The sequence below is a fragment of the Triturus cristatus genome, chromosome 4_1, assembly GCF_964204655.1.
Source record: "Triturus cristatus chromosome 4_1, aTriCri1.1, whole genome shotgun sequence".
Lineage (NCBI taxonomy): Eukaryota > Metazoa > Chordata > Amphibia > Caudata > Salamandridae > Triturus > Triturus cristatus.
This window is the reverse complement of record NC_140585.1, coordinates 169,725,533-169,752,868: the sequence shown is the minus strand read 5'-3', so window position 1 is coordinate 169,752,868 and position 27,336 is coordinate 169,725,533. Positions and strand designations below refer to the sequence as shown.

The 27,336-nt window shown below is 45.4% G+C and overlaps 1 protein-coding gene across 4 annotated transcripts in view; it reads right to left on the bottom strand.

Moving 5' to 3' along the window:
- The window catches only part of ZFP91 (ZFP91 zinc finger protein, atypical E3 ubiquitin ligase), a 284,968-nt gene that overhangs the window by 192,681 nt on the left and 64,951 nt on the right, over positions 1 to 27,336 (bottom strand). For 2 of the 4 annotated variants that reach the window (XM_085651803.1, XM_085651804.1), the window contains exons 2-3: positions 26,116 to 26,147; positions 10,234 to 10,452 (exon numbers count right to left, since the gene is read on the bottom strand). In XM_085651803.1, coding sequence (XP_085507929.1) covers positions 10,234 to 10,452; positions 26,116 to 26,147 — 251 coding nt within the window. The remainder of the gene's footprint in view (positions 1 to 10,233; positions 10,453 to 26,115; positions 26,148 to 27,336) is intronic. The other 2 variants (XM_085651806.1, XM_085651805.1) reach the window with 1 other exon arrangement.

Below are 27,336 nucleotides of genomic sequence, written 5' to 3'. Positions count from 1 at the left end.
CCGTCAACTCTGCAAACAGCATCCATATGACATCAGCTGCACACAACAATAATACAACAGAAACACCCCGGAAGATCTCCCCGCTCGTCCCCGCATCCATCCCCACTGTGCAATGTTCATCATTCGCCAATACAGGCCTGACAGGTGATGCGAAGTTACCAATCCAAGACAGTAAGGAAAAAAAGGCATCAGTGTAATGCTCTAAAATGCAAGGTATCAAAGCAAGCAGAAAACCTCCAATCCCCCCCCCCAACCCACTGAAGCAGCCCCAACGTGCCAGAAACCTCAACCCGCCCCCCTCCCAGAATTACCACCCAACAGCTCAACAGGAGCAACTTAGGCAATTAGGGGTCATCTAGGGGCCACATACAGCCACCCTCCACACCCAGCGCCCCAACACCGTTAGGGGAACTAGGGAGGGTGGTGCCTGGAGTATAGTACCAGCCGCCGCCAAACTCCCAGCTAGGACAGTCTTGAGCAGCATCATTGCAGTCGTGCAAGCGGGCATATGTGGTGGACATCCGGTCAGGCACCAGGCACGCTGCCCCCAGGAGCAGTCGCAAGCACAAGAAAGCAACAGGCAAAAAGTTACTGGTCATCATCATGTTCAGTATGCTCCTCTAGTCGTCGTTCAGCCCGTGCACTCTTCAGAGTTTTCAAAAAGTCCTCCAATTGTTGCGGGTTCGTGAAAAAATGTTGCTTAGCTTGGTGTGTAATTCGCAGCTTCGCTGGGTATAGCAGCGCGTAGTCGATTTGAAGAGCACGTAGTTTTTTCTTTAACTCAATGCATTTACGCCGCTGCTCCTGAACGACAGGTGTGAAATCCGGGTAAACAGTAAAGCTGACACCGTCACAAGAGAGTTGTTGGTTCTGACGCGCAGCCCTCAGCGCAGCGTCACGATCTCTGTAATTTAACAGCCGAGCGATGATGGGTCGCGGTGGAGCCCCGGGCTTGGGTCGCGGCCCAAGGGAACGGTGAGCCCTCTCGACAATGAATTGCTTGGAAAACGCCACCGGCCCAATGGAGGTCAAGAGAATCTTTTCCACATAGTCCTCCATGCGGCCAGTGTTGGTAGACTCCGGCACCCCTACGTCGCGGATGTTATTGCGCCGGCTGCGAGCTTCCAACTTCTCATTCTTGGCAGCGATAACTCGAAGGACATTGTCCATTCTCGAGAGTTGGGAGGTATGCGAGGCAGTGAGATCGTCAGCATCGGAGATCCGCCTTTCAGCCTCCGTGAGGCGCTCCTCATGCACATCCATCTTCTGTGCAAAGGCATCCATGCGAGAGGAAATGCGATCCACTTTATCAACTACGGTGGCAAACCCTTGCCTCATCTCCTGCATCAACTGCTGAAGTTCGGACGCCGGAGTGCCCAGGCCTGTGGCCGCCGCCGGCGGGCTGCACGAGCCCTCCGCATCCTGCATGCTGCGCAACCCCTTTTTAGCTGCTGGGGCTTCAAATGTGAGCTTCGGCTGCCTACTGTCCTGTTTGCCCATCCTGGGCCCGCTGCTAGAAAGGCGCCTCCAAGGAGGAAGTGGGCACAGTCCACAGGTCACCCCCAATCTCGCAGGACCGGTGCGACTCCTGCTCCAGGTCCACTAATCACCAGAGCCCAGAAACAACGGCAAGAACCAGGGCCGGGGAGCGGTCTCAAAGGAGCCCAACGGCAGCAGGCATGGCCGGGAAGGGAGAAGGCGAGCCCAAGGATGACACCGGGCTCCTCTGTCACCAGCCAGCGGGGCCAAGACTGTCCGGTCTAGACCCCTGTGCCCCAGCAAGGATCGCCACAAGATGCGTGATAGTCCGCCGCAGCATGGCCCCCAATCGGCCACGAAGCCTGGACAAGGCCCCAGGTCCGGGGGGGCGGGGGTGCCCAGCACCACAGTGTGCACCGGTCAGGCACAGCGATTAATTCTCCAGAAGCGGGGGGGCCTGCTACTCAGCACACGCCAGGCACCCTGCCCCGCAGTCCAGCAGGCACGGCAATCAACTCTCCAGAAGTAGGGGGGGGGGCCGTCCATCCAGCACTCGCCATGCACCCCACCCCGCAGGCCAGCACCAACGTGTTCACAGATCAAAGTCGAGGGGGGGGGGGGGGGGGTCCGCTCTCACCAGCACCTCACAGCTCCCCGGAACCTAGGCGAACCGTACCTGCAACGGCCTCCATACGTTCGCCGCTCATGCTCACATAGCGCACTCCTCCCGCCGGCAGAATACAGTCCGAGGCCCAGGGGGTCCCGCTTCGGCAAATCTCTCTGCAGGGCCTACCTGCCTCGTGGTGAGCCCCGGTCTCGCGCAGCTCCGAGGTCCGACCGCGCGCTTCCCCTCAGGCCGCCCAAGGCACGTTGCAAACCTCGCTGCCTCCAACTCCGTCACGGAAGGTCCCACATCTCCCAAACTTGCACCGGAGCCTCAGGCAAGTACCCGCAGCAGTATCGCGTACTTTTTCGTCGGGAAGGCAGCCAGCTGATAGGATAAACGGAGGATTTCTGCTCCAGGCAGCAGGAGCCTCACAGAAGTGCGGCCATTCTGCTTGCGCGCCCTCTAGCGCCCCCGATCACACGGTAACTTGCATAGAGAAAACTGGAAAATGTAACAATTCTGCAGCCCCCCTCGCAATCTATCGAAGAATTTACATCTTACTTCGGGTAAAGCCATGAGGAAGGTGCTAAGCATTTGAACAATAATTTAGTGCCCAATCATTAAATAACAGCTTGACTAATAAGCACAATCACTCGTCTTGATGGAAGAGGAGTTTCATCTCTCGAATGCTCTTGACAGGGTGCAGTGGCACTTTTCTTTACTCCGGATTAAACAGAATTTCTCAGATGGCATTCCTTGGGAGTATTTAATCTTCCAAAATAGGAGTGTTCAAATGCATGCATACCGTCTAGTGTACACTAAGAAATGTAGCTTTAGATAAAATTAAACATTTGACATCAGACTATAAAATCGACATGTCTTTTTGAGGGCAAAGTCTTTCAGTTTGCCCCTTGCAAACTATCTTCAACTTGCTCCTTCTACAGGACTATTCCACCGTAGTACTTCAATGACTATGGAGTTAGAACGCAGTACGAAATTAGGAAGGAGTTACTGCAGTAGATAATACATTCGCCTCCAGACAAGTATTATAAGTGACTTCTTACACAACATGGACTACTAATAGACATTCAAACCACACCATCCAGGCTGTTAAAATTTAACATAATCTAAAAAAAAAAAAACTTCTCAGGAACAATGCAGTGGGCACATATGCCCTCAAATGCCAACATCGGAGGAAAGATTTTTTTTGATGACACTAATCTTCACTGGGTGAAGTTCACTTGTCTTGTCCATATTGTTCTCCATCTATAAACAGAGAAGGGAAACCTTCAACCACCTTGTCACTAGGCACACTGTCTGCAGAGCCAAACCAATTTTAATGGATCAGATAATCTTGTATTTTTATTTTGAAAACGGACACATTCTGTAAAATCCAACATCACTTAGCAAGCATTTGCAATGCAATAGGTCTCGCAGTTACGCAAGTTTAAGCTATTGGCATTGTAAATAACAATGCCTTTTATTTAGGTTTTTAAAAAGTAAACAAAAATTAAAGGCATTGTTATTTTCAATGCCAATAGCTCAAACTCGCGTAAATGCGAGACCTATCATGATATACTGTACCCTGTAAAAGTCGAATGCGTAATATGATCTCTGTGCAATGTAATCAATAAAGACAAGTTTTAAAAAACATATTCCTTGTAAACTTGATAAACTTGCAGTCAGTCTGTTTTAGGCACGAGGTTGATAATGTTTCACAGAGCCTAGTCCACTGCTGAGAACTAAGTTTTTCTCAAGTATGTTAGGCAAGAAGTGTGTGTGGACAGTTCAGTTCACATGCACAATTTGCTAAAATGCATACTTGGATTTACATAGGGCCATATAATGGGGCATTATCAGAAGTGGGAGGCTGCCGCAGCTTATTACACTTGATACAAGTTCTTTATTCTCCATGCCCAAAACCGTATGTCATTTTGTCTCTCTCATTGAAGCAAACATCCTCAATAAAAGTGTCCGCCCCAACTGTGGCCGGACAGCCTCAGCTCCTCCTCGCCATGAGCAGTCTCTACACTTATTTCTGAGGACTCCATTAGCCCCGGTACTTGGTACTGGGATTGTGCACCCACCCCTTACCTTGGGCAGCTCTCGCAGCTGGTTGGCGTCCAGCAGCAGCTCCTCCAAGCTCCGGCAGTGCCGGTACAGCTCCTCGGGCATAGCCTGTAGAGAGCAGTGCCGTCGGTCCACAGCCTCCAACTGCCTGTTACAGCGCCACAGGGGCATGCACTTGAGCATGGCGCGGGCTCAGTGGTAGCACCGCATCCCGGTCTCCAGCACAGGCCACGCACCGGGCCTCACTCTCCGGCAGCCACTCCTCCCCGGCCCGCCCAATGCACACTCCTTCAAACACAGCGCCTCCTGCTGTCTCTACAGCTAGGCCGCACACCGCTCTCTATCGCACGGCCCTATGGGAAACGAGTCCTGCGGATGTAAAATGCAATAGGGCAAGGCGGGGGTGGGACTGCGTATACCAGTATGTAAACAAAGCTCTGATCGGAAGCCAGCCATCGCATGGCGAGATGGGATACTTAGTCCAATTGCACGATTGTAAAGACTAAATTAGGCAGATATAGAACTACATTTCCGTAACGGCACAGCTCTACCTGCTTTCGAAGCCGTGGCGTCACGTTAATATTTAAACAAGCAGTATAGGAAGTCCGGCAGGAGCCCACCCCGCCTTCGTGAATGCCGCATGGTGCGGCCAAAGCAAGATTTCAGGCGGGGCTCCTGTGAGCAAGACAGAGCCCCGCGTGTTGCTGTAGTGACCAGAGCCGGTGAGTGGGGTGAGGTATGCTGGACGGGGTAAGCACGCCGTGCCTGGACAGGAGATGTGCACGCGTATGGTGCGAGCAGGAGTTGTGATAACGTCGCGACCCGTGCACATCTCCTGTCTGTTAAGCTTCGGCACAGACAGTTGATGTGCACGCGTACGGCTTGCGGCGTTATTACAAGTCCTGCTCGCAACATACACGTGCACATCTCCTGTCCGGGCCTTGCCGTACGCATGCACAGGTCCTATCCCGCATCAGAGCCAAGTCAGCAACAATAGATCGGAGCCGTACGCATGCACAGCTCATGTCTTCAAGAGAACGTGCATCTATCCTGTCCCGCATCGCTAAGCAAGTCGGCAACAATAGATCTCGCTTACGCGAGCAGCGTATGGCGCTGCATCGCTAGGCGAGACCTAACAAAAGATGGATGAGAGAGCTCAAAAACATCTGTTAACCAATTAGGGGGTAAAAGCAAACCTACCAGCCACGGCACTCTAGGCAAAGAAACGTTAAAATGCTATAGCACCTATACCACAACAAAGCTTGCCCCAGTTGTAAGTTAAGAAAATAATGTAGGATCACCTGCAACATCAATTTATTCCTAACTCCCGCAAAATCTATAGCTGTTTGGACAGACTTCAATGTACTCTAGTCAATCAACAGTACAAAAAAGGTTATATACTTGAGACCTATCATTTAATTAGGGCCATGCTCATGCAAACCTGGCTAAAAGCCTGCAGAGCCATCAACCTGCAAAGACTAAAATTAATTAAAACATCTTTCTAACATTAAGAAGATGGGTTACTAGCTGGTGAGGATAAGAGCTTTTCCCAAGTTATGAAGTCAAATCTTGAGAGGTCCAACAGGCAAATAAAAAAATCTGGACTCAACCTCTGGTAGGTATTGCACAGAGTAGACAGGCTTACGTTAAGGAAAAGTATGCAGCAGTACAAAAATCTTAAAAATTCGAAAAAACTAAAATCATGATGAAACCAATTTCTAAAAATAGAGAAGATTTTAATTAGAACAATATCACAAAAATGAATAAACAATAAGTGCATCCAGAAAAATGATTTTTTTTTTTATAGTTTGGGGATAAAAAGTGCCCAAAAATAAAATGTAAAGCATCCATTCCAAAATTATTGTTCGCAGATGAGCGGGACTTGGCCACAATTTCAGGTCAACTGCGATGGAGCGATGGTTTGATACACCCTGCCAAAACCTTAACTTCTCACTTGGCATTGAAGGTTGAAAACATCAAGTGCGGAAAGGTTGTGGGCTGTATCTAGTGAAGTACTCTAGAAGCTGGATAGTCGCTGGCCAAGGTGGGAAAAGCTACATGCGGGAAAACTGACATTTTAGAGCAGCTGATGTACTCGCCATTCAGGTACTTTTCAATGTCTGTGCCCAGCCAAGATTTCTACTCTCAGAAGTAGTCTCTTTTTTGGATCTCAAATCCTCCAGTGGGGCAAGGTTGGAAGCTGTATTCGATGACATACATTCAAACTCCGAGACCTTTGTCACGAGGTCCTGCTGAATCTCAGAGATCTTGGAAGTCCAAAAATATTCAATGTCGCAAATTTTCAGATCTTCTGGAGCAGTTCCTCTTGGGCTTTTTAAGGCTCCCATGACCATAGGGACAGCTATAGCAACCATGGACCACTCCAGCAGTGGCCACCAAGAGGGTCCAGTAGAGGTCCAACTGCTACAAATTAGCTGGTTTACCATAAAAAAGGCCTCTTGCAGTTTCTTGTGCCCCTGTAGTCACACAGGTGGTCTGCAATTTTACCCCCGGAGCTCACTTCACAGTTCTGGGTATAAGTGTGAGCAGGTCCAGTTCTTCAGCTCTCCACACAGGTCACAGCTAGCAGTTCCAAGTCCTCTTCCGTTCTTTGAATAGTACACTCTTTTTTTTGATGATCTACAGGTAAGCTGGCACTTTAGTAGGATTACGCAGCCAGTGTGTTGAGCGACTCCTGGATTCTTCCTAACCAAGTTTCCAAGGGCACCCTTCGCACTTCTTCGACATATCCTTTTTGCCTTTCTGAAAACCAAGCCACAGTGCACCATACTAAGCAAAAATCCACCCATGGTGGGACCTTTCTACCATTGGAGTGGCTGGTGTCCCCGCCATGAGTGTGTCTAGTTAAATACGCAGTCCAATCCTCCTCAAACCCAATTGCTTTCTGGGGCCAATTACCTACCCACTGGGTTGGTTGGTAAGATTTCTGCAGCTGCACAAGGGAACAAAGACTTATTTTCCCTACACCTAACTATGGATGGGCTTTCTTTGCACTGCTCCCTTTCAAAATAATGAAGTTCCTGAGCTCTCTAAATGCTGTCCTTCCTGCGCTAAGAGAAATTACATAGCCTCATAGTCAGGTCTTCCTGCAAAAGCCCTATGCCTTTGTTTCTGCTCTGGAAACACTTTTCACATCTCATTAGGCACTGAGAGGGAGCGGCTGCTAGCAGGCTAATGCTAAGTAGCATGCTGCAGTTTCAGAAAAAGTCAAAAAAAATTTAAGTTACTTTTTCTCAATATTTATCATCCAACTTCACTATAAAACTTGATTTTTGAGAAACATTAAAAATAGATGTTGACTCATTTCTGCGATTAGCCCAAAGTAGAGTTAGCAAAAATAGCATTTTAATCCCGCTTTAGTTTTTCTTTTAGGACGAGGTACAGCTCTTTACAGTGAAAATAGCCTTTGGGGGCTAGTGCCACAGAAACATGCCAACACTAATTTCTTGCAAGCACCACTTTTTAACACCAGGCATTCCACTTCTAATGGGGTACAAGGGATATTTAGGGGAGGCTTTAAAATGTAAACATAGGGTTCTTTCCTGAATAAGAGTGTAATTTTCAAAGGTTTACATGCAGGTTTAAAACTGTGGCGATCAGGCTACACATGAAGGCCGATAACTAGGCTTTCTTTGTCAGTCTAGTGGATGGCACATTTGCTGCAGTCCAAATAACATTTAACTTTCTATGCAGCTGGTGAATTTTACTGCACCATATACTATGGTCTTATCGAGAAGATAATTATCCAAATTGAGGATTAACCAATTTGACAATGTTTTAGGAGTAAGATCAAACAATGGGGATTAGACAGCAGTACCACAGTGTGCAAAGTTAAAAATCCAGCAAGAACAGTTAGCAAATGTGAAGTCTATACTGAAAGCGCCCCAGCTGTGTACTGCTTGCTCCATGACTTTCAATTGATTACAATTCTGTACTTCTCAGCCCAAACAAAAGAAAAATGGTATCGCCTGTCAACATATGATTTTGGCACATTCTTATGAAAATCCCAGCTGGTTTATGACAAAAGTTTGCCGCCCTAATGACCAAACTTCAGGTTCACAATTAATATCGCTAGATCATGGACAAGGGCGATGAATGTCAATGGTCACTGTTAGATAGCTCCCACTGGCATCTCTTACAATGCATAATTAGACAATTAAAATCAAATTATGCATTAAAACTTTCCTGTCAGCCATGGGGGTTTAATTAATATTTTCACCTCCGGCTCTGAAGGTGATGCATTCAAAATTTGATGACATTTCATTCCTGCTTTTCTTTCCCATCACTAAACGGTGAGGACAGCTTGCAAGTCTAATTTTCTTCATAGTGCTTATAAAGAATTGCGACAACACGCTTGACTCTGAAGGAGCAGAAATAGCCACTGATAGCCAGAATATACAAGACTTATAATCACAAGAAGATGCTATCTTATGTATAACTTTAACAGTAAACCTCACAGTAACCCAATGTTTGCTGCCATAGATATGGTACCTAACTGAAAATCTCTTCCCTGGAAGATATGAGGTCTCTCAACACAACCTTACAAAAAGCCCTAAACTGGCTGACTTGTCACCATCTCAAACTAAACGCTCTCAAAACAGAATTCCTCTAAATTGGACCTCCCAAACACTCACAGAATGAATGAAACAACAAACAGTTCTTAACTGCTTACCACATGTCATCATACATTCAACAAGATCTCTAGGAATAATGCTTGACAAGAACCTGAACATGCATTAGCAAATCAGCTATTATACCCAAGGAGCAAACTTCCACATGAACATCTTAGGAAAAATTAAACCCTCCTTCCCCCTGAGGACTTCAAGTCAGCTGTTCAAGCCCTAGTGATTGCCAGGTTGAACTATGGAAGTGCTACCCAGGTCTAAGCTGGCACCACTAAGGGCCTATCATACCTCTGCTGCTAGACTCACCACAGGATCTAAAAGAAACAATCACATCACTCCCGATCCGAAGTCTTTACTTATCTGTGAATTTTGGGTTTTTCTCAGTCTTAAACCATGTGGTAGTTTCTTTTAGGGATTCTGTCATGACTTGCTCAGTCCTTGATGAGGATGTTCTTTATACTACCTAGCTCCTTAATTAAACATTGTAAAGCGCTTTGATGCCCATTTGGGTCATGTTCGCACTGTATAAAACCAGGGCTCGGAAAATACAAATGTTACAAGACCTGCAGGTCTAGTAACTCGAAAAAGCTCCTCAACCCAACTGTAATGTCCTTGACCCAGTGAGCTGTTCTCAAAGCGATTGTCACGCAGTCCACTTTACAAAATCCTCTAACTTCAGTCACAGAAAGAAAAGTATATGTAGGAAGACAAACTGACTTTTGACCTGTCTCTAAAAGCAGAGCAAATGTGACAAGATAAGAGTTAGAGGCATATTTATTGCTCATTCACTTTGTGAGCAATAAAGATGCCTTCAAATCTTGTCATCTTGTCACGGCTTTCAGAGACAGGTCAAAAGTCTGTTTGTATACCTACATTTACTTTTCTTTCTGTGACTGAAGTTAGAGATTTTCAGCGTGCCAGAAAGGGTTAATAGGCCCTAAACTAAATCTGACTTGCCAATTTGAGTAGATTTTCAAGCCCTGAAAACTTTATAAATTGGCCAACTAAATACTTTCTATCGAGCACTTCTTTTCATACTTTGCAAGATTAGTTGTTTTCTCATACAAACACACTCTAAAACTCAGGATATTTTAACACGCATACGCATTTTAAACCAATGACCCCTGCGCAATAACTGGCTTAATATTTTTTAATGATCTGATTTAGGACTTCCTCTATATACAGATTCCATTTGTACCGTATTTTATTTTTGTTATGAGCAAGTTTTATTTAGGAGGCTAAAAAAAAAAAAACACTGATACCACAATGACACCATAGTACCCTTCAAAGCTTGAACTGGCCTGGTTCGTGCTCAGCAATTTTTAAAGTAAATTTTTATGAAATTAATGTGTTTTAATTTACAGCGAGAACAGAGGCAACTGAACCATAACTAGAAACTCTTAATATCTCTTACTGTCACACTGGACCCACCGTAATCCAGAGGCTCTGTTTCCGGTTCAGATTTGCAGATGAGCTGCAATGAGCCAGTCTTGGAACGTGAGCTACGTGGACTCAGAGCGTCACGACGACGGGGTAGGGTGGAATTGCGGGAGCTGCAGCGCCGGCCGCATCCAGCCTGTGGCTCTTTCATGAGGGAGGCTTCATGGATTATGAGTGCTGAGACATCTTCCTCCACCTCCCGCTTGGGATCTGTAGCAAAAGAAAAACCCAGAGCGACCAGTGAGGCTAGGCCAAAAGGACAGAAGCTCTCAATGCCCTTGAAATGGGATATGAGCTGCAGCTATACCTCTTCACCTCCCAGGCTGACCCTCTGAGAAAGTCTGGGTCTTGGTATTTTAGAGGTACTACCAACCATATGGTGCTCTAGCTAATAAGATGCTTCTCACAATACAAGCTGCTGACACCAAATCATTGAGAATTTGGGTTGCAACTAGGCATTTCCAATAAAGCCCTCATATATGAAGGGACACTGGCACAGTTCTCTCATATTCCTGCCAATAATCGGTCTCTTCAATTACCATTCCATCAGTCATCGACTATGGCACTTTCAGATTTCCATCAAATATACACTGTCATTTATATTCTTAATGAATGTCAGTGCTAACAATCACCATTGACTGACACATTAGATTCCTGCAATGTGTCCTGCCTATTATTTGCCAAAATCTATTAAAAGACGGATTTCAGATGTGACCTCAGATTCCTGCACTGTGCCTTTTTTTAATCTAAGGGAATCTCTACAGGCTTTATTTTGTCCCATATAACCCGGGCAGCCATCATCCTTCTCACAAACAATCATTCTTGCACTCATAATTCCTGAAACTAGATGGATAAGTACATTCAGAATTTCACATGTTGTCAACACTGAACAATTGAATGTGCTCAGATTATCAGTAAACACACCAAACAATGCCAGGCAAGAGCTCGGACTTTAAGTTCTACCTCGGATAGATACCATCTGGCAATACAGACTTCCACCTCATTCTTACCAAGAATCCCATAGCACGCCCAGCCCCAAATCTCTAACAGGCACGTCACTAGCACTGCAACTGGGATCAACCATACGCTTCCACAGATCATAAACAGACTATGCCCCCAGCTTTCAACGGGGGATTGCCACCATATGCAAGCTGGGCCATTAACAGGATAGGCTTTGTGTACTAAAAAGACGACTTTAGGAAGACCGTTCTAACAAAAATAAAAAAATCAGCCTTGTTAACAGTTCAAACGTAAACAGACCACTACATCTGGACTGCAATAAGTGGGTACGTCCCACAACTTTATTTTTTGCCCATTAAATCTTGTCAAATTTACATTTTCTGCTCAATGTTAGATTCTAACAGACTGGAAATCTATGTCTACCCCTGCAGCTGACAATTAGAAGTCAAGCTTGCCAAGAGATTTGCAATGAAAACCTAAAAGTCTGTCTCTCCGGTGTTCAAAAACTGTAAGCTTTACTTTATTCGAGTGGGGGATAGGAGTCTCGATTCTACTACAAGTGTTTAATGTGTGTGTTGCATACTACTGAACTTTAAGTTGCATGAACTAGCTTGCATTAACTGAGGACATTTCCGTGGACACAGAGTAAAAGCTTTGAGCCCAATCTAAACCAAGAAAGAGCCCCAGACTACCAGAAACATGCAAAGATAAACTGACCAAACAATGTGAGGACAGAAGCAAAATTACATGGGACGAGCAAAGATATGTATGTTAAAACCGAGGTCTTTTCCAAGTATAAGGAAAAATCCAAAAACACAGCCCCAATAATTACAGAACAACAAAACTCCTCTAAACAGAACCAATACTATGTTAATACATAAGATGCCACAGCAAAAACGCTCCCTGCCATTTGGCTAATTTGACTCAGTGGAAATAGCACACACACACATCACCATTTTCAGGTTGACATGAACTACAAATGGGAGAACGCAATGGGTTACTAGAACGCATTGCACTGCTGAAGCGATATCAAACTATGCATGAACAGTCCCACGCCACATTGCAAGGATGCAACAAAAAATCCACTCATTTAACACACAAAGCCTTTCTAAAGAGCATGAACACATGACAATAATAAAAGCATAGGTTCAATACAGCTGCAACTTACAAGCGATTACAGCGCAAAGGACAACACACACATTGCCGCTAACACAAAGTAGTGAGATTGTTCACAGAAACATATGCACACAGCAATTCTAAATCCAACTTACCCTGTACACTGCCATGGTGACAATTCAATGGCATCTACCCCAAAACAGACAGATTAAAATGGGCTTGCATCTGTACCTAGCAATACCACATCTGTGTAGCAATACCCCCACAATTTCCACAGACTGCATGTTAACAAGTGACAGGGCTCATAGGAGATGGCTAAAACACAGCTAATCCCTCTGCAACAAAACAGTCATTTAGCAGGAAAGAAAGATTCCCCACCTACAAGCTGAGTAGCACAACTACGACAACTTCAGCGAACAGACGACAGACACCACCCCCCTAGACACCGCCACCGAGAAGCCAACCATCATGACCTAGAATCACGCCGCCGAACACATCACCTCTATCATGATGAAAACCCACTCAGGAGCCCCAACGGACCCCTGCCCACCACACATATTTCACAGGGCTTCCGCCATTGCACCGAACTAGGACGGACCATCAGCCCCTCCTTCAGAACCGGCATCTTCCCAGGTGACTGGAAGCAGGCGGAGGTTAAACCCCTCCTAAAGAAACCTATGGTCGACCCTACGGACTTCAAAAACTACCGGCCCATCTCCATCCTCCCCTTCGTAGCCAAAGTCACCAAGAGACTCAAACGCCCAGCTGACCGCCTTCATCGAAGAGAACTCCATTCTAGACACCTCCCAGACTGGATTCCGCAGGAACCACAGCACCGAGACCACCCTCCTTGCCGCCACGGACTACATCCGCATGCTAGTCGACCAGGCCATCATCATTTTAGATCTCTCCGCAGCCTTCGACACTGTTTCTCATCGCACGCTCACAGCCAGACTTAACGACGCAGCGATACAAGGAGCCGCCCTTGACTGGATCCAATCCGGTCTCGCCGGCAGAACCCAGAGAATCAGATTCCCTCCCTTCCTCTCCGAACCCACAGATATCAACTGCAGAGTGCCCCAAGGATCATCGCTCAGCCCCACGCTATTCAACAACTACAAGGCCCCTCTCACCCTCCTCGCCGCCATCGTCAGACAGTATGGACTCAGCATAGTATCCTACGCTGACGACACCCAACTCATCCTCTCACTCACAAAGAATCCCGAAGACACCAGAATCTGCTTCCATGAAGGAATGAAGAATGTCGCAGCCTGGAAGAAAGACAGCTGTTTGAAGTTCAACTCAGATTAGACCTAGGTCCTCATCCTCGGACCCTGCACCTCCGCCTGGGACAACACCTGGTGGCACTCTGCCCTCGGGAACCCACCCACCCCTACAGACCACACTCGAAACCTCGGCATCACCCTAGACTCTTCGCTCTCCTTGAACCGCCAGATCAACACCGTCGCTTCTTCGGATGCGGGGGACGGTGGCGAGTGCGAGGACGGCAGAGCGGAGCTATCTGTTCGGGGTGTAGAAGGCGAGTCGTCTTTTGAGGTATGCCGGTCCGGTGTTGTGGAGTGCCTTGTTTGCGTGGGTGAGGAGCTTGAAGGTAATCCTCTTGTTGACAGGAAGCCAGTGTAGGTATTTCAGGTGTGGTGTGATGTTGCGGGGGATGTCGAGGATCAGGCATGTGGAGGCGTTCTGTATGCGTTGTAGTCGTTTCAGGAGTTTGGCTGAGGCTCCTGCGTAGAGGGTGTTTCCGTAGTCCAGCCTGCTGCTGACAAGGACCTGAGTGACCGTTCTTGTTTCGTTGGGGATCCACCTGTAGATCTTGCGGAGCATGCGGAGGGTGTTGAAGCAGGAGGACGAGACAGCGTTATCTTGCTTGGTCATGGAGAGCGTTGAGTCGAGGATAAATCCCAGGTTGGGTGTGTGCGTGGTTGGAGGTGCTGGTCCCAGAGCAGACGGCCACCAGGAGTCTTCCCAGGCTGAGGGGGTAGATCCGAGGATGAGGACCTCTGACTTGTCTGAATTCAGCTTCAAACGGCTGTTCTTCATCCACTCGGCAATGGCTTTCCTTCCTTCGTGGAGGTTGGTTTTGGTGGTGAGGGGGTCCTTGGTGAGGGAGAGGATCCGCTGGGTGTCGGCGTAGGAGATGATGTTGAGGTTGTGCAGTCGGCCAACATGGGCGAACGGTGCCATGTAGACGTTGAATAATGTCGGGCTGAGGGATGATCCTTGGGGAACGCCACAGACGATCTCGATGCCCCTTAAATAATTGTGATAAGACACCAGTCATGAAAATATCCAAAACAGCAGAACCATTAACTAATAGCCAAGAAAGCTTACTTTAAGGTCTTAACGATGTCTGTATTTTGAGGTAAATACTGGATTTGGGATGATGAGAGTTGATCGGAGGATCACTGAGAAATGAAACCAGGTGAGCAGACTGAAAAGCCACATATGAAGTGCAGTAACTAAACACTGGGCCTGTGCATCTGTACATTAGCACACTTGTTATGATGGTACTACAATGGGTTTAATGGGACGATATACTAGGGTGTTCTTATTTGTGTAGCATCATGCAACAGGTGAAAGATGGAGTGCTTCACTACAGTTTCTTCAAGATGCTTCTTTCAGCAAAGTAAACAGATGTAGTCAAACCACACCACACTGCAGTAAAGCTGCAGTAGAATAATACAGGCATCATTACCCACAACTGCACAGGCCTGCAATGCTCATCGAGCAGAACTAACCTTGAAGGGACTTCCATACTGTAGTTGGCTTGCATGTCTACATTGCTCTCTCCTCACAATGACTATCATAACATGTAAACTGTGCTACAAGATAGGTGCTCAAATGCAGCATATATGACGCTCTCCTAACCACAGATGAAGTAACCCATGCCACCAAATATTCCTGGACCTCTCATCTGGTTTCAACACAGCCGAGCAGAACGTCATCATCCGCTCCCTTGAGTGTGTTGAATGGGATTCAACTGTAATGTTCTTCACTGGTTCTCGTCCTACTTTACCAATAACGCTAGTTAGCCCACATGATGGTATCCAAGTCCACAAAAGATCCTCATCATCTATGGAGTTATCAAGGGCTCCTTGAGGTCACCTGTCATCAGCTTCTACACAGCGCCACACTGGGAAGAACTCTCAGATAACAACATTCACGAAAATGCACATAAAACACCAATCTACTTGAAAGTCTTCCCCGCTCCAGACATGAAACGCCTCAAGCACTGCATGCACCTTATCCAGTCCTAGGTGTCCAGCACCTACCTGAAACTCTACCTACAAAGGCAGAATTCCTGTAATTTGCCAAAGACAACAAGCGAGAAATAGTACAATCCTGGCTCAATTATATGAACCTGGCCAGCTTCAAGCCCAAACTTTCACTGCATGCCAAGTCAATTGAGCTCACCTTGGACACAGACCTCCACAAACACACTGACAAAAACAACAAACAAGCATTTGCAATGCAATAGGTCTCGCATTAGTGAATGTTTGAGCTATTGGTGTTGCATTATTATTTGCGTTTCCCTTGCGGGAGTGAGCGGCGCCAGGAGAGATAATTGATAACACATGGTGAAAAAACTCGCTCCCGCAAGGCAATCACCAGACGTGCACGCGTTGCCATTGGAAGCAAAGCAACGTGTGCACGTTTTTGCCCGCAAAGCTGTGCCGATTACTAAAGGTCTTTTTCCTATGCAATGCATGCGCGCTGCGTAGGTGAGACCTAAAAATGAGGCTCATTTTCATCTAGACAGTTTAACTGTGGAACTTGTAGGCAGGCAAGTTTCAAAGAATGTCAAAACAACAAACCAATAACAATTTTCTTTTATTCTTGTGTGCGAGCAAGGTTAAACCACTCTGATTATTAATGGGGTCTTTTTAATATCTTCTTTTTGGGTAAAAATTAACCAAAATATACATATATTTAGGAATATTGCATCATATTGCACAATATTTTCACCAGAAATCTCTTAGACCACCATCCCATCCAGCTCCTTCCCTCTCACGGTCCCCGCTTTATACCATTGTCTAAACGTGCTCGTTCAGTTATGCCAGGATTTTAGAACACCTTTCATTTTAGCGGCTCGATACCCGTGGCCAGCAACCCAGTCAGAAAATTGTTCCACCAGGACTAATGGTAAACACGAATATCGTTGCAAATATGGGCATAAAAAGGAAAGTCGGGACCCTCAAGGGTTGCTGCAAATATGCAGAGCGCTTAGGTGAGTGATGTATCTGACACACTGCGATGAGATAAGCAAAAAATCAGACCCATTACTTTTGCAACTTAACGGAGCGGCTGCCTGTGTAGATTGTGCTAAACGCACCCGTGTACCGCTATAAGAGAACACGTTTAAAGATGTCACGTGACAGCGCATTGTTGCTAGGGCTACCAAAGGGCAACTCCTTTAAACCAGAAACATGATCTTCGATTCGCGAACACTACCGCCACTAAAGCGTGCACACAACGTACACAATAGAGAGAAATGGATAGTCACGATTCAATTGAAACAGTCTCTAAGATTGCGACATGAGCAATCAGATAAATGAATCCAACTAAGGATATTTATAAAATATCATAGCAAGTCGGCATATTCTTTCATTTAGATTTTTAATGCCACTATAAAAGCTTTTTATAATATAAAAACATGCCACTGTCATATACGTCAGCAATGAATAGTAACTCTTAAAATTATAATATATCAGGGTAATGCTGCCCTGTCCCCTATTTCAATTAACAGCGCTGCCCACCCTAGGATGGCGGACGGAGAACCGCAACTCTTTACTTTTTCCATTTCCGCCTCTTTTGCTTCCGGTGACTTTGAATTACTGGCTCATCATCGGTTGCAGTACTGTACCGGGTGAGCGTGCACTTGCGAGGATGGTTCTGATAGAGAGTGAGCAGGTAAGAGATTAAGCGAAGGAGACGAAAACAAAAGAGGGCCCCAATGAGGTAGGGTGTGGCGAAGCACTGGAAGCAGAGTTACATAATAAGAAAATTGAATTCCGTAAAGTGTTTGGAACGACAAAGGTAAATGAAGTGCCACCGTAGGGGAAGGTTGAGTGATATATAAGCAGTGGGGAGATCGGATTGAGACTTGTTAAGGGGGAAATGGGTGCCATAACGACGGAGAAGATTATTTAGAACCTGGACTCTAAATCTAAACAAACCTAATTGAAGGGGACACTTAAGGAGAGGAGAAATCTTCAGAGGCTAGCGGGATACAATAAAATAGTGGAGGGGATGTGGAGTTTGAGTAACGTGACCAGATTTTTAAGATGAAAAACCAGGATATGCCACAGACATAGCAAAAGTAGGAATGCAACTTAACAGTGTCTTTTGTCGCGGAATGGCGGCAACACTGGGCACCGACAGGTACTCCGAGGCCTTGGTTGCAAAAGAGTACGTAATGAGTGCACATCCAGTCAGTTTCGTGGTATGCGACAAGTAACGTAGCTTCTCGAAGCGTAACGATTGTAGTTGATCTGTATAGAGAACTAGTGGTGCGCGCGCACCACAGAGGAGCAGGGGCGAGGGAGGCTGTTGCCTGTGCCACGCTGATGCGCGTAACAGACACCGGTGGGAATGGGTGGAGCAAAGGTGGGACATGTGCTCGCCTTTGCCCAATTGCCTGATGGCTTTAAAAAAAAAAAAAAAAAAGCACGCAAAAGCCAATTGCAGACGGCGAAAGCTGACCACATGCACGAGGGTGTGGTCAGCTTTCTGAACCCCCTACATGAGGTCTCGCGCTGCAACGATAGGGGCGAGACCTAAAAAAGGACTGCCTAGTACCAACTCTTTTCTAAAGAATGTGAAACTGTTGTTCAAGTCCTCGTACTCTTGCATCTGGATGGTGGAAATGTCCTGCTCCATTGCCCCCCCCAGACTCCACATTGGTCCAGTTTAGGGGCATCATACATGCCACAGCACTTACCATCTCGGGCTTTGCAGACAAGCTCGACCCAACATAAGTTTAGTAAAGAGTTGAAGATGCACATCTTTAAAGAATACTACGTCACAATGCAGTAATACTACGCTTCTGTTTCCAGAATGCAGCTACCTCTATCACTCATGGACCACATGCTTGCCTATGACTGGGCACAGCCCTCAGCTGCCTCTCGGCTAGGTTCGCACTTCATATGAACACCAAGTACATACATTCGGATATCTATACATGAACCGGATGAATAGGTACCATGATCACAGGCTCTTTGACCGTCCCACCTGCAACAAGGATCTCAAATCAAATATCCAAAGTTCGTACTTCTAGGCATACGCTGCAGAAACCGCATCCACCTCTCCATATCAAAGTTCACAATGCCTTTGGGTGATGGGGACATTAACATTGCTGACTGTCGAAGTGTCAGGGCCAAGCAGTGAGTGTAACAAACACATAAACCACTGTCATTTCAGTAGAAGGCAGAATTGCCACAGGCAAACAAACTGAAGGGCAGGTACAGGGATTGGGCACTAGTGATGATACAGCATGAGGTGTTTTAAAAGCCATTCAGCATCTGGCTCCTCGATCAAGTTTAGATTTGACAGTCTCTGTCCCAGGAAAGAGACAGTCACTAGATTTTTTCTTCTGGTTGAAAGCCCAAACAGCGTCATGCTCCTTGCAGGGGTGCAATGTACTTTTTTTATTAAGCTAAAGTAATGCAATATACAGTCTGGCTCCTTGCTGGTGTTGTGGAAGTGGAACTACAGCAAGTGGATGGATTTGTAGGATGAGATTATTTAATGAATTTCTTATAACAATGGTGACAGTAATTACAGCAAAGATACCAGACCGCTGTAAATTCATGTTTTCGGATCACACAATGGTATTCCAGAGCACGCTGCTTAACTCTGTACTAACCCTTCATAATTTGTTTCCAGAAAAGGAATCCATGACAGGTTTATGTCCCCTCCCAGCCTAGGGATAAACAGGGAACGCTATAAAATTCTGAAAACTAGACAAAATTCCAGATCCAAAAGTCAGTTGGGTAGCTCACTCTAGGTTTAAATAAACTAGCTGAAACAAAATAATACGTTTAAAAAACAGAAAAGGTGACAACTTTTTTTAATCTGAAACTTTTTGCCACAATGGCCAATTTACAAAATGAGAGTTCGTCAGACCTTTCTGCTTACAGCAATATATATATTTCGTTAGTTGTCCAAAAACAGGTATATAATAACATGGCCAGCAACTGAGACAGCAGCTCACAATGATTTTTCATTCCGTTACGACCATGCATCAACGTAGTGAATAAAACATGGGTACAAAGTACACCTAGGCATTTCTTAAGTGTGCTCTAGGCACGTAGTTTAGGAATACTGGTCGTTGTACAGCTCTGAATCTGGGTCAAAAGTAAGAGAAAAAAGTAATTGACAATAACAAATGTTATACTTTTGTGTGTTCCCACACTTCTCCCAATAAGAATGGTACTCCACTAATGTGACAAAGCCTTTTCTACATGACAATACTTCCTGAAACGCAACATGGAGACATCAACTTTTCGCCACGGAAAAAAGGGGCATTTGGTAGGTAGGTAGCTGCAGCCAAAAACCTAGGCATTTCTGAAAATTAGACAACCAGGTGAATCAAGGGTGGTTTGGCATGCATGGATCCCACTATCATTTCTTGCCCCACGTCTCTTGTAAACATTCCTTATATTTCTGTGAGGAAAAAATTCTGAATGTGCAGGGATCCACAAAATTCCTATCAGACGGTGTTCCCACAGAAAACAATACTCCACTTTTGTAACTCAGCTAGAGCAGCGAAAGGAATAGATGAAAACTGTGACCATTATGAAATCAATGTCCTCTTCACATCCTGCCAGGATTAGTCATCCCCACCACCCCCCCCCCCTTTTTTTTTTGTTTACTGACAGCTTTCTGACCCCTAGTAGCCAACCCCTCAAATCTGCCCACAGGATGGCAGAAAGAGTGTTGGGCCATTATTGAGGAGGGTTGGAGGGGTGCAGGCCTATGACTGCGAAGGATGTGTGCCCTTTTTAGGTCGAGCCTAGCGCAGTGTGCATGAGCTGCTCTAGAAAATGACCCCTTGGAATCACTTCAGCTTTTCAGCAAACTCGTGGGAGTGGCTAAAAAAAGCTACATGCGCGAGTTTGCTGAAAAGCTGGCGATTGGCCATTGCGTGTGGCTTTCAAAAAATTTAAAGCCTGCAATTGGCCAAAGGCGGGTGCATGTCCCGCCTTCTCTCTAACGTTGACTCCCATGGCCTAGGGGTCTCGGGAGCGAGCAGCAGCGCGGCCGGGTGCCAGCTGCATTCTTTACATTTCTGGAAGTGCGCGCGCACACACCACTCGTTTCTATAACCTCTGCACCCATATTTTTCCTGATTCCTGATCCTTATACTTATAACTTGCAGACTCACCCGTCCATTCCGACATTTTCTTCTTTTTATCTCTACTTACTCTTCATCTCAATCTCCCTCATTGCCTCTTAGTCTTTAGTTTATCTTCTTCTTCCCCCAAACGCTTTTTCTTTTCATCGTTCCCGGCTTTGTACATCTCTGCCCCTGGCTGTCACGTCTGTATCTTTCTCTACTTGTTCTTATGTACTTTAAAATCTGGCTTGCTATCCTGTCCACGTAGGTATCTATCCTCCCTCCTAGTCTCCTTCCCTGCCCCCTTCCTCCCTTTTCATCATCGTTTTCTTTCATTCTTCCCTGCCTCTTTTTCTCACCTTCCTTCCGCCTTCCCTCATCATTATTCATCGTCCCTCAGTTCCCCTCCCCCCCACCTTTTCTGCCCCTTGTTGGTTTTCTCACTTTATACACATGGACTTGTTGGGAGTCTTGAAACAAGTGGGGGGTTGTTGTCTCTCGGAGAGGGCGTGCCGTGGTGTCCTCGGTGTTGGAAGTTAGGTGCTGTTAAGGGCATGGGAGGGGAGGAGCCACATTCTGATGCCCGAGGAGGTGAAGTGCTTCTGTGTGCATGGTGGGGTGCCGGTGGCAGCGATAAGAAGTTTGTTTTGTCACTGTTCCTATTAGAAGCTCAGGGTTAGGTAGTTTAGTTCGCCCCGCCCCTTCCCACATGCTCTGCCTGCCATTGGTTAGGATCGTGAAAGCAGGCTTCTTATTGCCTGGCTGGACCATCAGCTCCCGGCAGGAGCTATCAGTAACAGCAGATGTCAATGTTGGGAGCCAGGCTTTGAAAGAAGTCCAAAACAAGCATCTTTTTTCCGGATAAACAAAACAAGCATTTGCAATGCAATAGGTCTCGCATTTACGAGAGTTTAAGCTATTGGCATTGTGAGTGACAATGCCTTTTATTTACATTTTCAAAACAAAAACATAAATAAAAGTAATTGTCATTTACAATGCCAATAGCAAAAACGTACGTAAATGAGATAGGGTGTTTAGCGCGCTCTATAAATGCTGTGATTGATTGCATTGCATTGCAAATGCTGGTTTCTTTTTATTATTATTGCTGGCGAAAACCCCACCAATAAACTTGCTGCCTGGGGGCTTCAGTGCGGCAGCTCACCCCCAAACAAGATCACTGCTGAATAGTGTACTTTCAATGCCCCCAGGGGCATATTGGGAGTAAATTCCACATCACCCACCCTTCAGAAAGGCTGATGGGGTCGTTTTGGTGAGGGAGCACAGCCCAGTGCAAGGGTAGTCCACCCCAAACCCTACTATTTGACTAAATTAAAAAAGAAACATTCCTCGCCCCACCCCTTGCAACTGGGCTTTCTGCACTACTCCAGGCCCTACTAGCCTTTGTCTGCTCTCACTTTTAGTGTGATGCCATGATGCGGTGCATCACAGCAAGAAAAACAAGCATTCCAATGTTCATTACAGGAACTGACTGCCGCGCCAGCAACGAGCCACACACAGAGTATATGCAGTGTGCCAGGCGTTAGCCCCCGCCCATCCCGTGAACAATCCTCTCAGGTGCTCTGGTTCTGCTAATTGATTGAGCGTTATGAGGATCAAAATGAGCAAAGGATTTTTAAATCACATGCAAACATTTTAAAAATAAAACTTAAGGCTAAAAAAGAAAGTAAAAACCAAAATGACAACACAATGTAAAAAAAAGAAATGGGCAAATGATACTATAAACGGGGACAGAGATCGTAGCAACGTTTGTCACAGCAAATGCGACGATAAATAGAACGACTAAAAATATGTGCGCTTGTGTTACGGGCGGAAACCAATGAAAACGAGGGCGAGTGCATCATGGAGGGGGTGTGGATAAGCATGCCGGTGAAAGAGAGCAACACCATATTTAGCATCAACAACACTCGAAAAGCAAATGTAAATGTCAAAACTTTACACACAGCTACAGTACTTTAGTTTCTTGTTTTAACCGACTTTATGGAATTATTGAGCAGGGCACGCGGGAGAACTTAAGTGCGGAGAGTGGTCAGTAAGACGTGCGCGGACGGGCTAAATCAAACAGGATCTGGTGATCACCCATACGATCGCAACAGAAACAGTGTGCCTTTAGGTTTCCACAAAAACCGAAAAGGAGAATCCTTAGAATTTTCAGCAATTAAGTTCCCGTCTGGAATGTTAAACCTCTGTACAATTTTATTTTATCACGACAGCAGAAGTTGATTCTGCCTTTTTCATGGAGATTAAGTCAATATTAAAGCAGGAACAAAACGACTCTAAATCTCTTATTCAGTAGTATAAGGTTAAAACAAATGACGCTTGGTCAAATTAGCCAATAATCTTGGAAGTATTTCAAATGTTACCTGGGTCCAGTGTGGCGATGGAGAGCCAATGGACTACTAGTATACACGGCGATCTCTCCTTCCAACATGGCGCGACGGTACATATCCGGGTTCCTCCCGGCCTAAACGGGATCACACCGACCTTGCAGCTAACGTACTCTGCGATCTGAGGCCATGAAGACAAGAGACTAATGGCCTGCAGATCGCCATGAAAGTTAGCTGCATGTTTGCAATACTAAAGTCAAACAAGCATTTGCAATGCAATTGGTCTCGCCTTTGGGACCTTATATTAATTTAGCTATGCAGCACATTAGCCTGGGTGCTGAAACATCTGCTGTTCTTTAACATCAAGGGAAAGTAAGCACCAAACTATTTGACATGCAAAGTGTGGGAACACATGGAGAGAAATATTACCTTTCAGTAGGAAATGGTATAGTTCAAAGCTCTGTTTTTAATATAAAATCAGTAACTTTGGTGGTCATATCACTGAAAATACAAGATAAGAAAAACATTGTCTACGGGTCCTCGTGGAAGACAATTTCGATGGACTGGAATCTAAAGAATGCTAAAGTGATTCTGGTATTTTACTGACCTCTGCTGGTCGTTTTCTATCAAAAAAGTTAACTATAGGCAGTTGCCAGAAAAATTTAAAAAAAATAAAGTCCCTCAGCAGAAAACAATTTTGGTGGTTTACAGACCTCTACTGGTGGTTTTCTATCAAGAAAGTTAAATGGAGGCAGTTGAACAGAAAAAAAAAGTTCCTAAGCGGAAGCAGACAAGTCCTAGGCCTGATCTCCAGAGCTCACAAAGTACATACACATATAAGTATATACTAAAGTATATACAAGAGGTCTCGAATGCTCGACCTAAAACGCAACAATCCTAAAACACAGGCTGAAGAAAAAGAAAAAAACTGCGCCAAAACGAACATTAATGGCTAGATGGGAAAGGATACATGTAATAGGGCCAGGCTCCATAGGAGGGAGCACCACAGCAAAAGGAGGGACAAACATAACAGATTTTCTATGGATAAGCAAGGACTTTTCAAAGGGCACAAAAAGGAAAGAATGGAAAGTGATGGGCATGCTCGAAGTGTAGATATAGCATGTCTCAAAGAGAGCGCGCATGTGCTGCCAAGGTGAGACCTAAAAACCCCTTAGGTGCAAGGGAAGCTCTTCTTTTAAAAATAAATTGCTTCCAGTGCTTGGATCTCCTCCATTATTGAGAATGACCCACTGATATGGCACTATGGAGGTGGATGTCAGTTGGTCATCAACCATATTAGAGAAGTAAAAAGTGGAAAGCAACATACACTATGACTGTGACCTACAAACTAGATCTCCGAAACGTGAAGACTCATCATGCATTCATGGCCCAGTAAATCGCAGGAATTGATCAGCTGTGATCCATCACCAGATATGGGCTGCATTCAAGGAAGTAGAATCAAAGGACGTCAGGACTCATGGCAAGAAAGGCCAGGAAAGTGTAGCATGTAGATTTTAGGAGTCTTTCAGCAACTCAGTGAACTTACACGAGGTCGAAGAGGATGCCACGTATGCTCAGCTTGCACTCTTTACCGAAAACTGTGTAATCGTGAACACCAGTAGAGTCATACCTCCTTTTGAGCTAAATCAGTGGCTTCAAATGTCTAAAATCAGTCAGAGTGAGTTTAGGTGTTACTCTAGTTCTGACTGGAAGGAGCGACTAGTGCCAACTGCCAGGACTGAGTGAGAAGAGCACTCACAGTTTGAGACAAGAAACCATTCAACGAAGGCATAGCAGGGTGCCTAACTTTGCATGCAAAACAAATAACTGAGGTCCATGAGGTGATAAACGAAGAGACACGGACCAGATGAAAAGAGCCCATGAACATGAAGAGAGATATCTGGTGTTCATCCTCAGGCAACCTATTCACATACAGTGTGGGACAGCTTAAGAGATTTAGCATTAAAAAGACCTGCACCTCTATGTCCGACATACAAGGCACAGGTGAGATGGAGTAGTGTACAATGGGGGTCAGAGCATGGCAAAGTAAATATGGATATGGGAGAACCAAAACGATGTGCAGAAAATTAAATCCAAAGCAGTGAAAGAAAAGGTGACCAGTAAAGAAGAGCAGTACAGTACAGTGTCTCCGTTCAACTTAGGCTATCTACTGTGGGTAAAACAAAGTTCCTTCTCAACAATACAGTACAGTTACACAATAAGTCTGGGTAAGTAGCGGGTTGTATGTAAAAGATCAACAATTTAGCTCAAATTGCAAGCTCTGCCCTCTCTTACCAATGTTTCAAGAAAATCAAGCATTTAGGGGATCTGCCGATTTTTGATATCACCTGAAACAGCAAGTGTTAGTTGCGAGCCATTTTCTAAGGTGCTGGGAGTCCACCCACAGCTTGTTTGCTACAATGTCAGCCTCATTTTCTTCCTTCTCCTTTGTCAGTGCCGCTTTCACTTTCTCTTTTTTGTTTGTCTCTTCCACTGAGCATGGACCAGAGTGTACACTGGTTGCCACTCTTGTATTATGCACTGGAAGAAAGCCAGGTGATCCAGAAACATCTGGAATTTGACTTAAATGCAAATTTCAATTATTGAGCTTATTTAAATTAGAAACGTGGTGCTAAAAGAGGAAATCATTAACAGAGAAATCTATGCACAGACTTAAACTGCTCAGTTTTAATAACGAAACTCAGTATTAAACAAGCATTGGCATAGCCAATAGGTCTCGCCTTTGGGACCTTATAAGTGTTTAGCTATGCAACAGTTGCATAACTAAATACTTATAAGGTCCCAAAAGCGAGACCTATTGGCTATGCAAAGCGAAAGTGAAAGTGATCGCGATCGCGATCAAACATCAAAGCGCCCGTGTGGCCGTGAAAGTAATCGCGGTAAAGCGGGCCCGCGCGCCTGCACTGTAACTCTAGGCTGGCCTGGTAGCACTTTTTAGAGCCCTCTCAATAAGTCTCGCCAGACCAGCGCATGTGCTGGGTCAGGCGAGACCTAAAAAACAATGATGCCCGCAACACAAGCAACGAAGCAGAACAATATATAATGCAAAAAAGCAGTGCTCTTCAGGCTTACCTCTCTGGGGAGACTCGTCTTTTTCTACATACCTGAAAATGAAAATAAAAAAAAGATACCGAGTTACTCCAGGTTACCAAGCTTGCACTAACTTGCTACATGTGCTATTCTACTATTTCTTGCCAAACTGCAAATATGTCCAATACAGAAGAACAGTAGATGTTCATGCCCATCATTTATGCACCAGTGACTTTAGTGTTTCATTTACCTACTTTCCCGCCACTTCAAGGTCAGAGTAAAGATGAACATTTAGAGAGGAAAAAAAAAAAAGAATCAATTACTGGCAAAGCCAGTGCCGAGCTACTGGTTTCGCCAATTATTATTTTTTTTAAAGCTGAAAAGATGACACTTGAAAATATTGGATGACAAGCAAATGCATATAGTGACGTATCATGAAAGTGTGCAATGAATTTTCAACCTTTATAAAAAATAATGTTTTTTTTCCAGACGCTTTTTCATGCAAGAAACACTGAACAGTAAGTCAATGCCTTTTGTTCATGATGTACAGAAACAAAACCGCTGACCTGAACAAGAGCGGTAGGTGCTGTCGGAAGGCCAGTTCTAGTACTTGCTCATTTGAGGCACCTTTTCAGAGCCATGATTGCGGTTTCTCCATCCACCCACCCCTCTAAATTATCACTGACTACACCTAGCTTAAATTATGCCCAGATTAAGGTGAATGGGACGAGGACAATGTTTGGCACTCTTATTAATGCGCACTCCCTTTGTAAACACGCTTCCGAGTTTGCTTTGTTTGTTGAAGCACATGCAGTTCATTTAGCTTTCGTTACTGAAACTTCGGGGAGGGGAGGGGGGGGAGGGATGGCCACCTCACACCCTGACTTGGCAATGGCGGTCCCCTCTGGGTATACACTGTTCAGAAAATAACGAGTGTGCAAGGGGGGGGGGGGGGTGAGATCAGTGGGAAGGGGGAGGGGAGGGTTTGGCTGTAATATTTCAAAGTATGTGGAAAGGGTCTTTTATCTCCCAAATCAATGGCCAATTCTGGAATCTTTACAGTTTAAAATTCTAATAGATAACCACAATACTTTTAATGGCAGGTTATGCTACCGACCCCCTGGCCACTGGGCAGAGTTTTTGAATACCTTTGGCAGCTCCATGGATGTAATATCTCAGTCACCAGACTTTACACTTCTCAGTGATTTTAACTTTCACCTTGAGGATCCATTAGACAGAGAAGCTGTACAATGTATTGACATC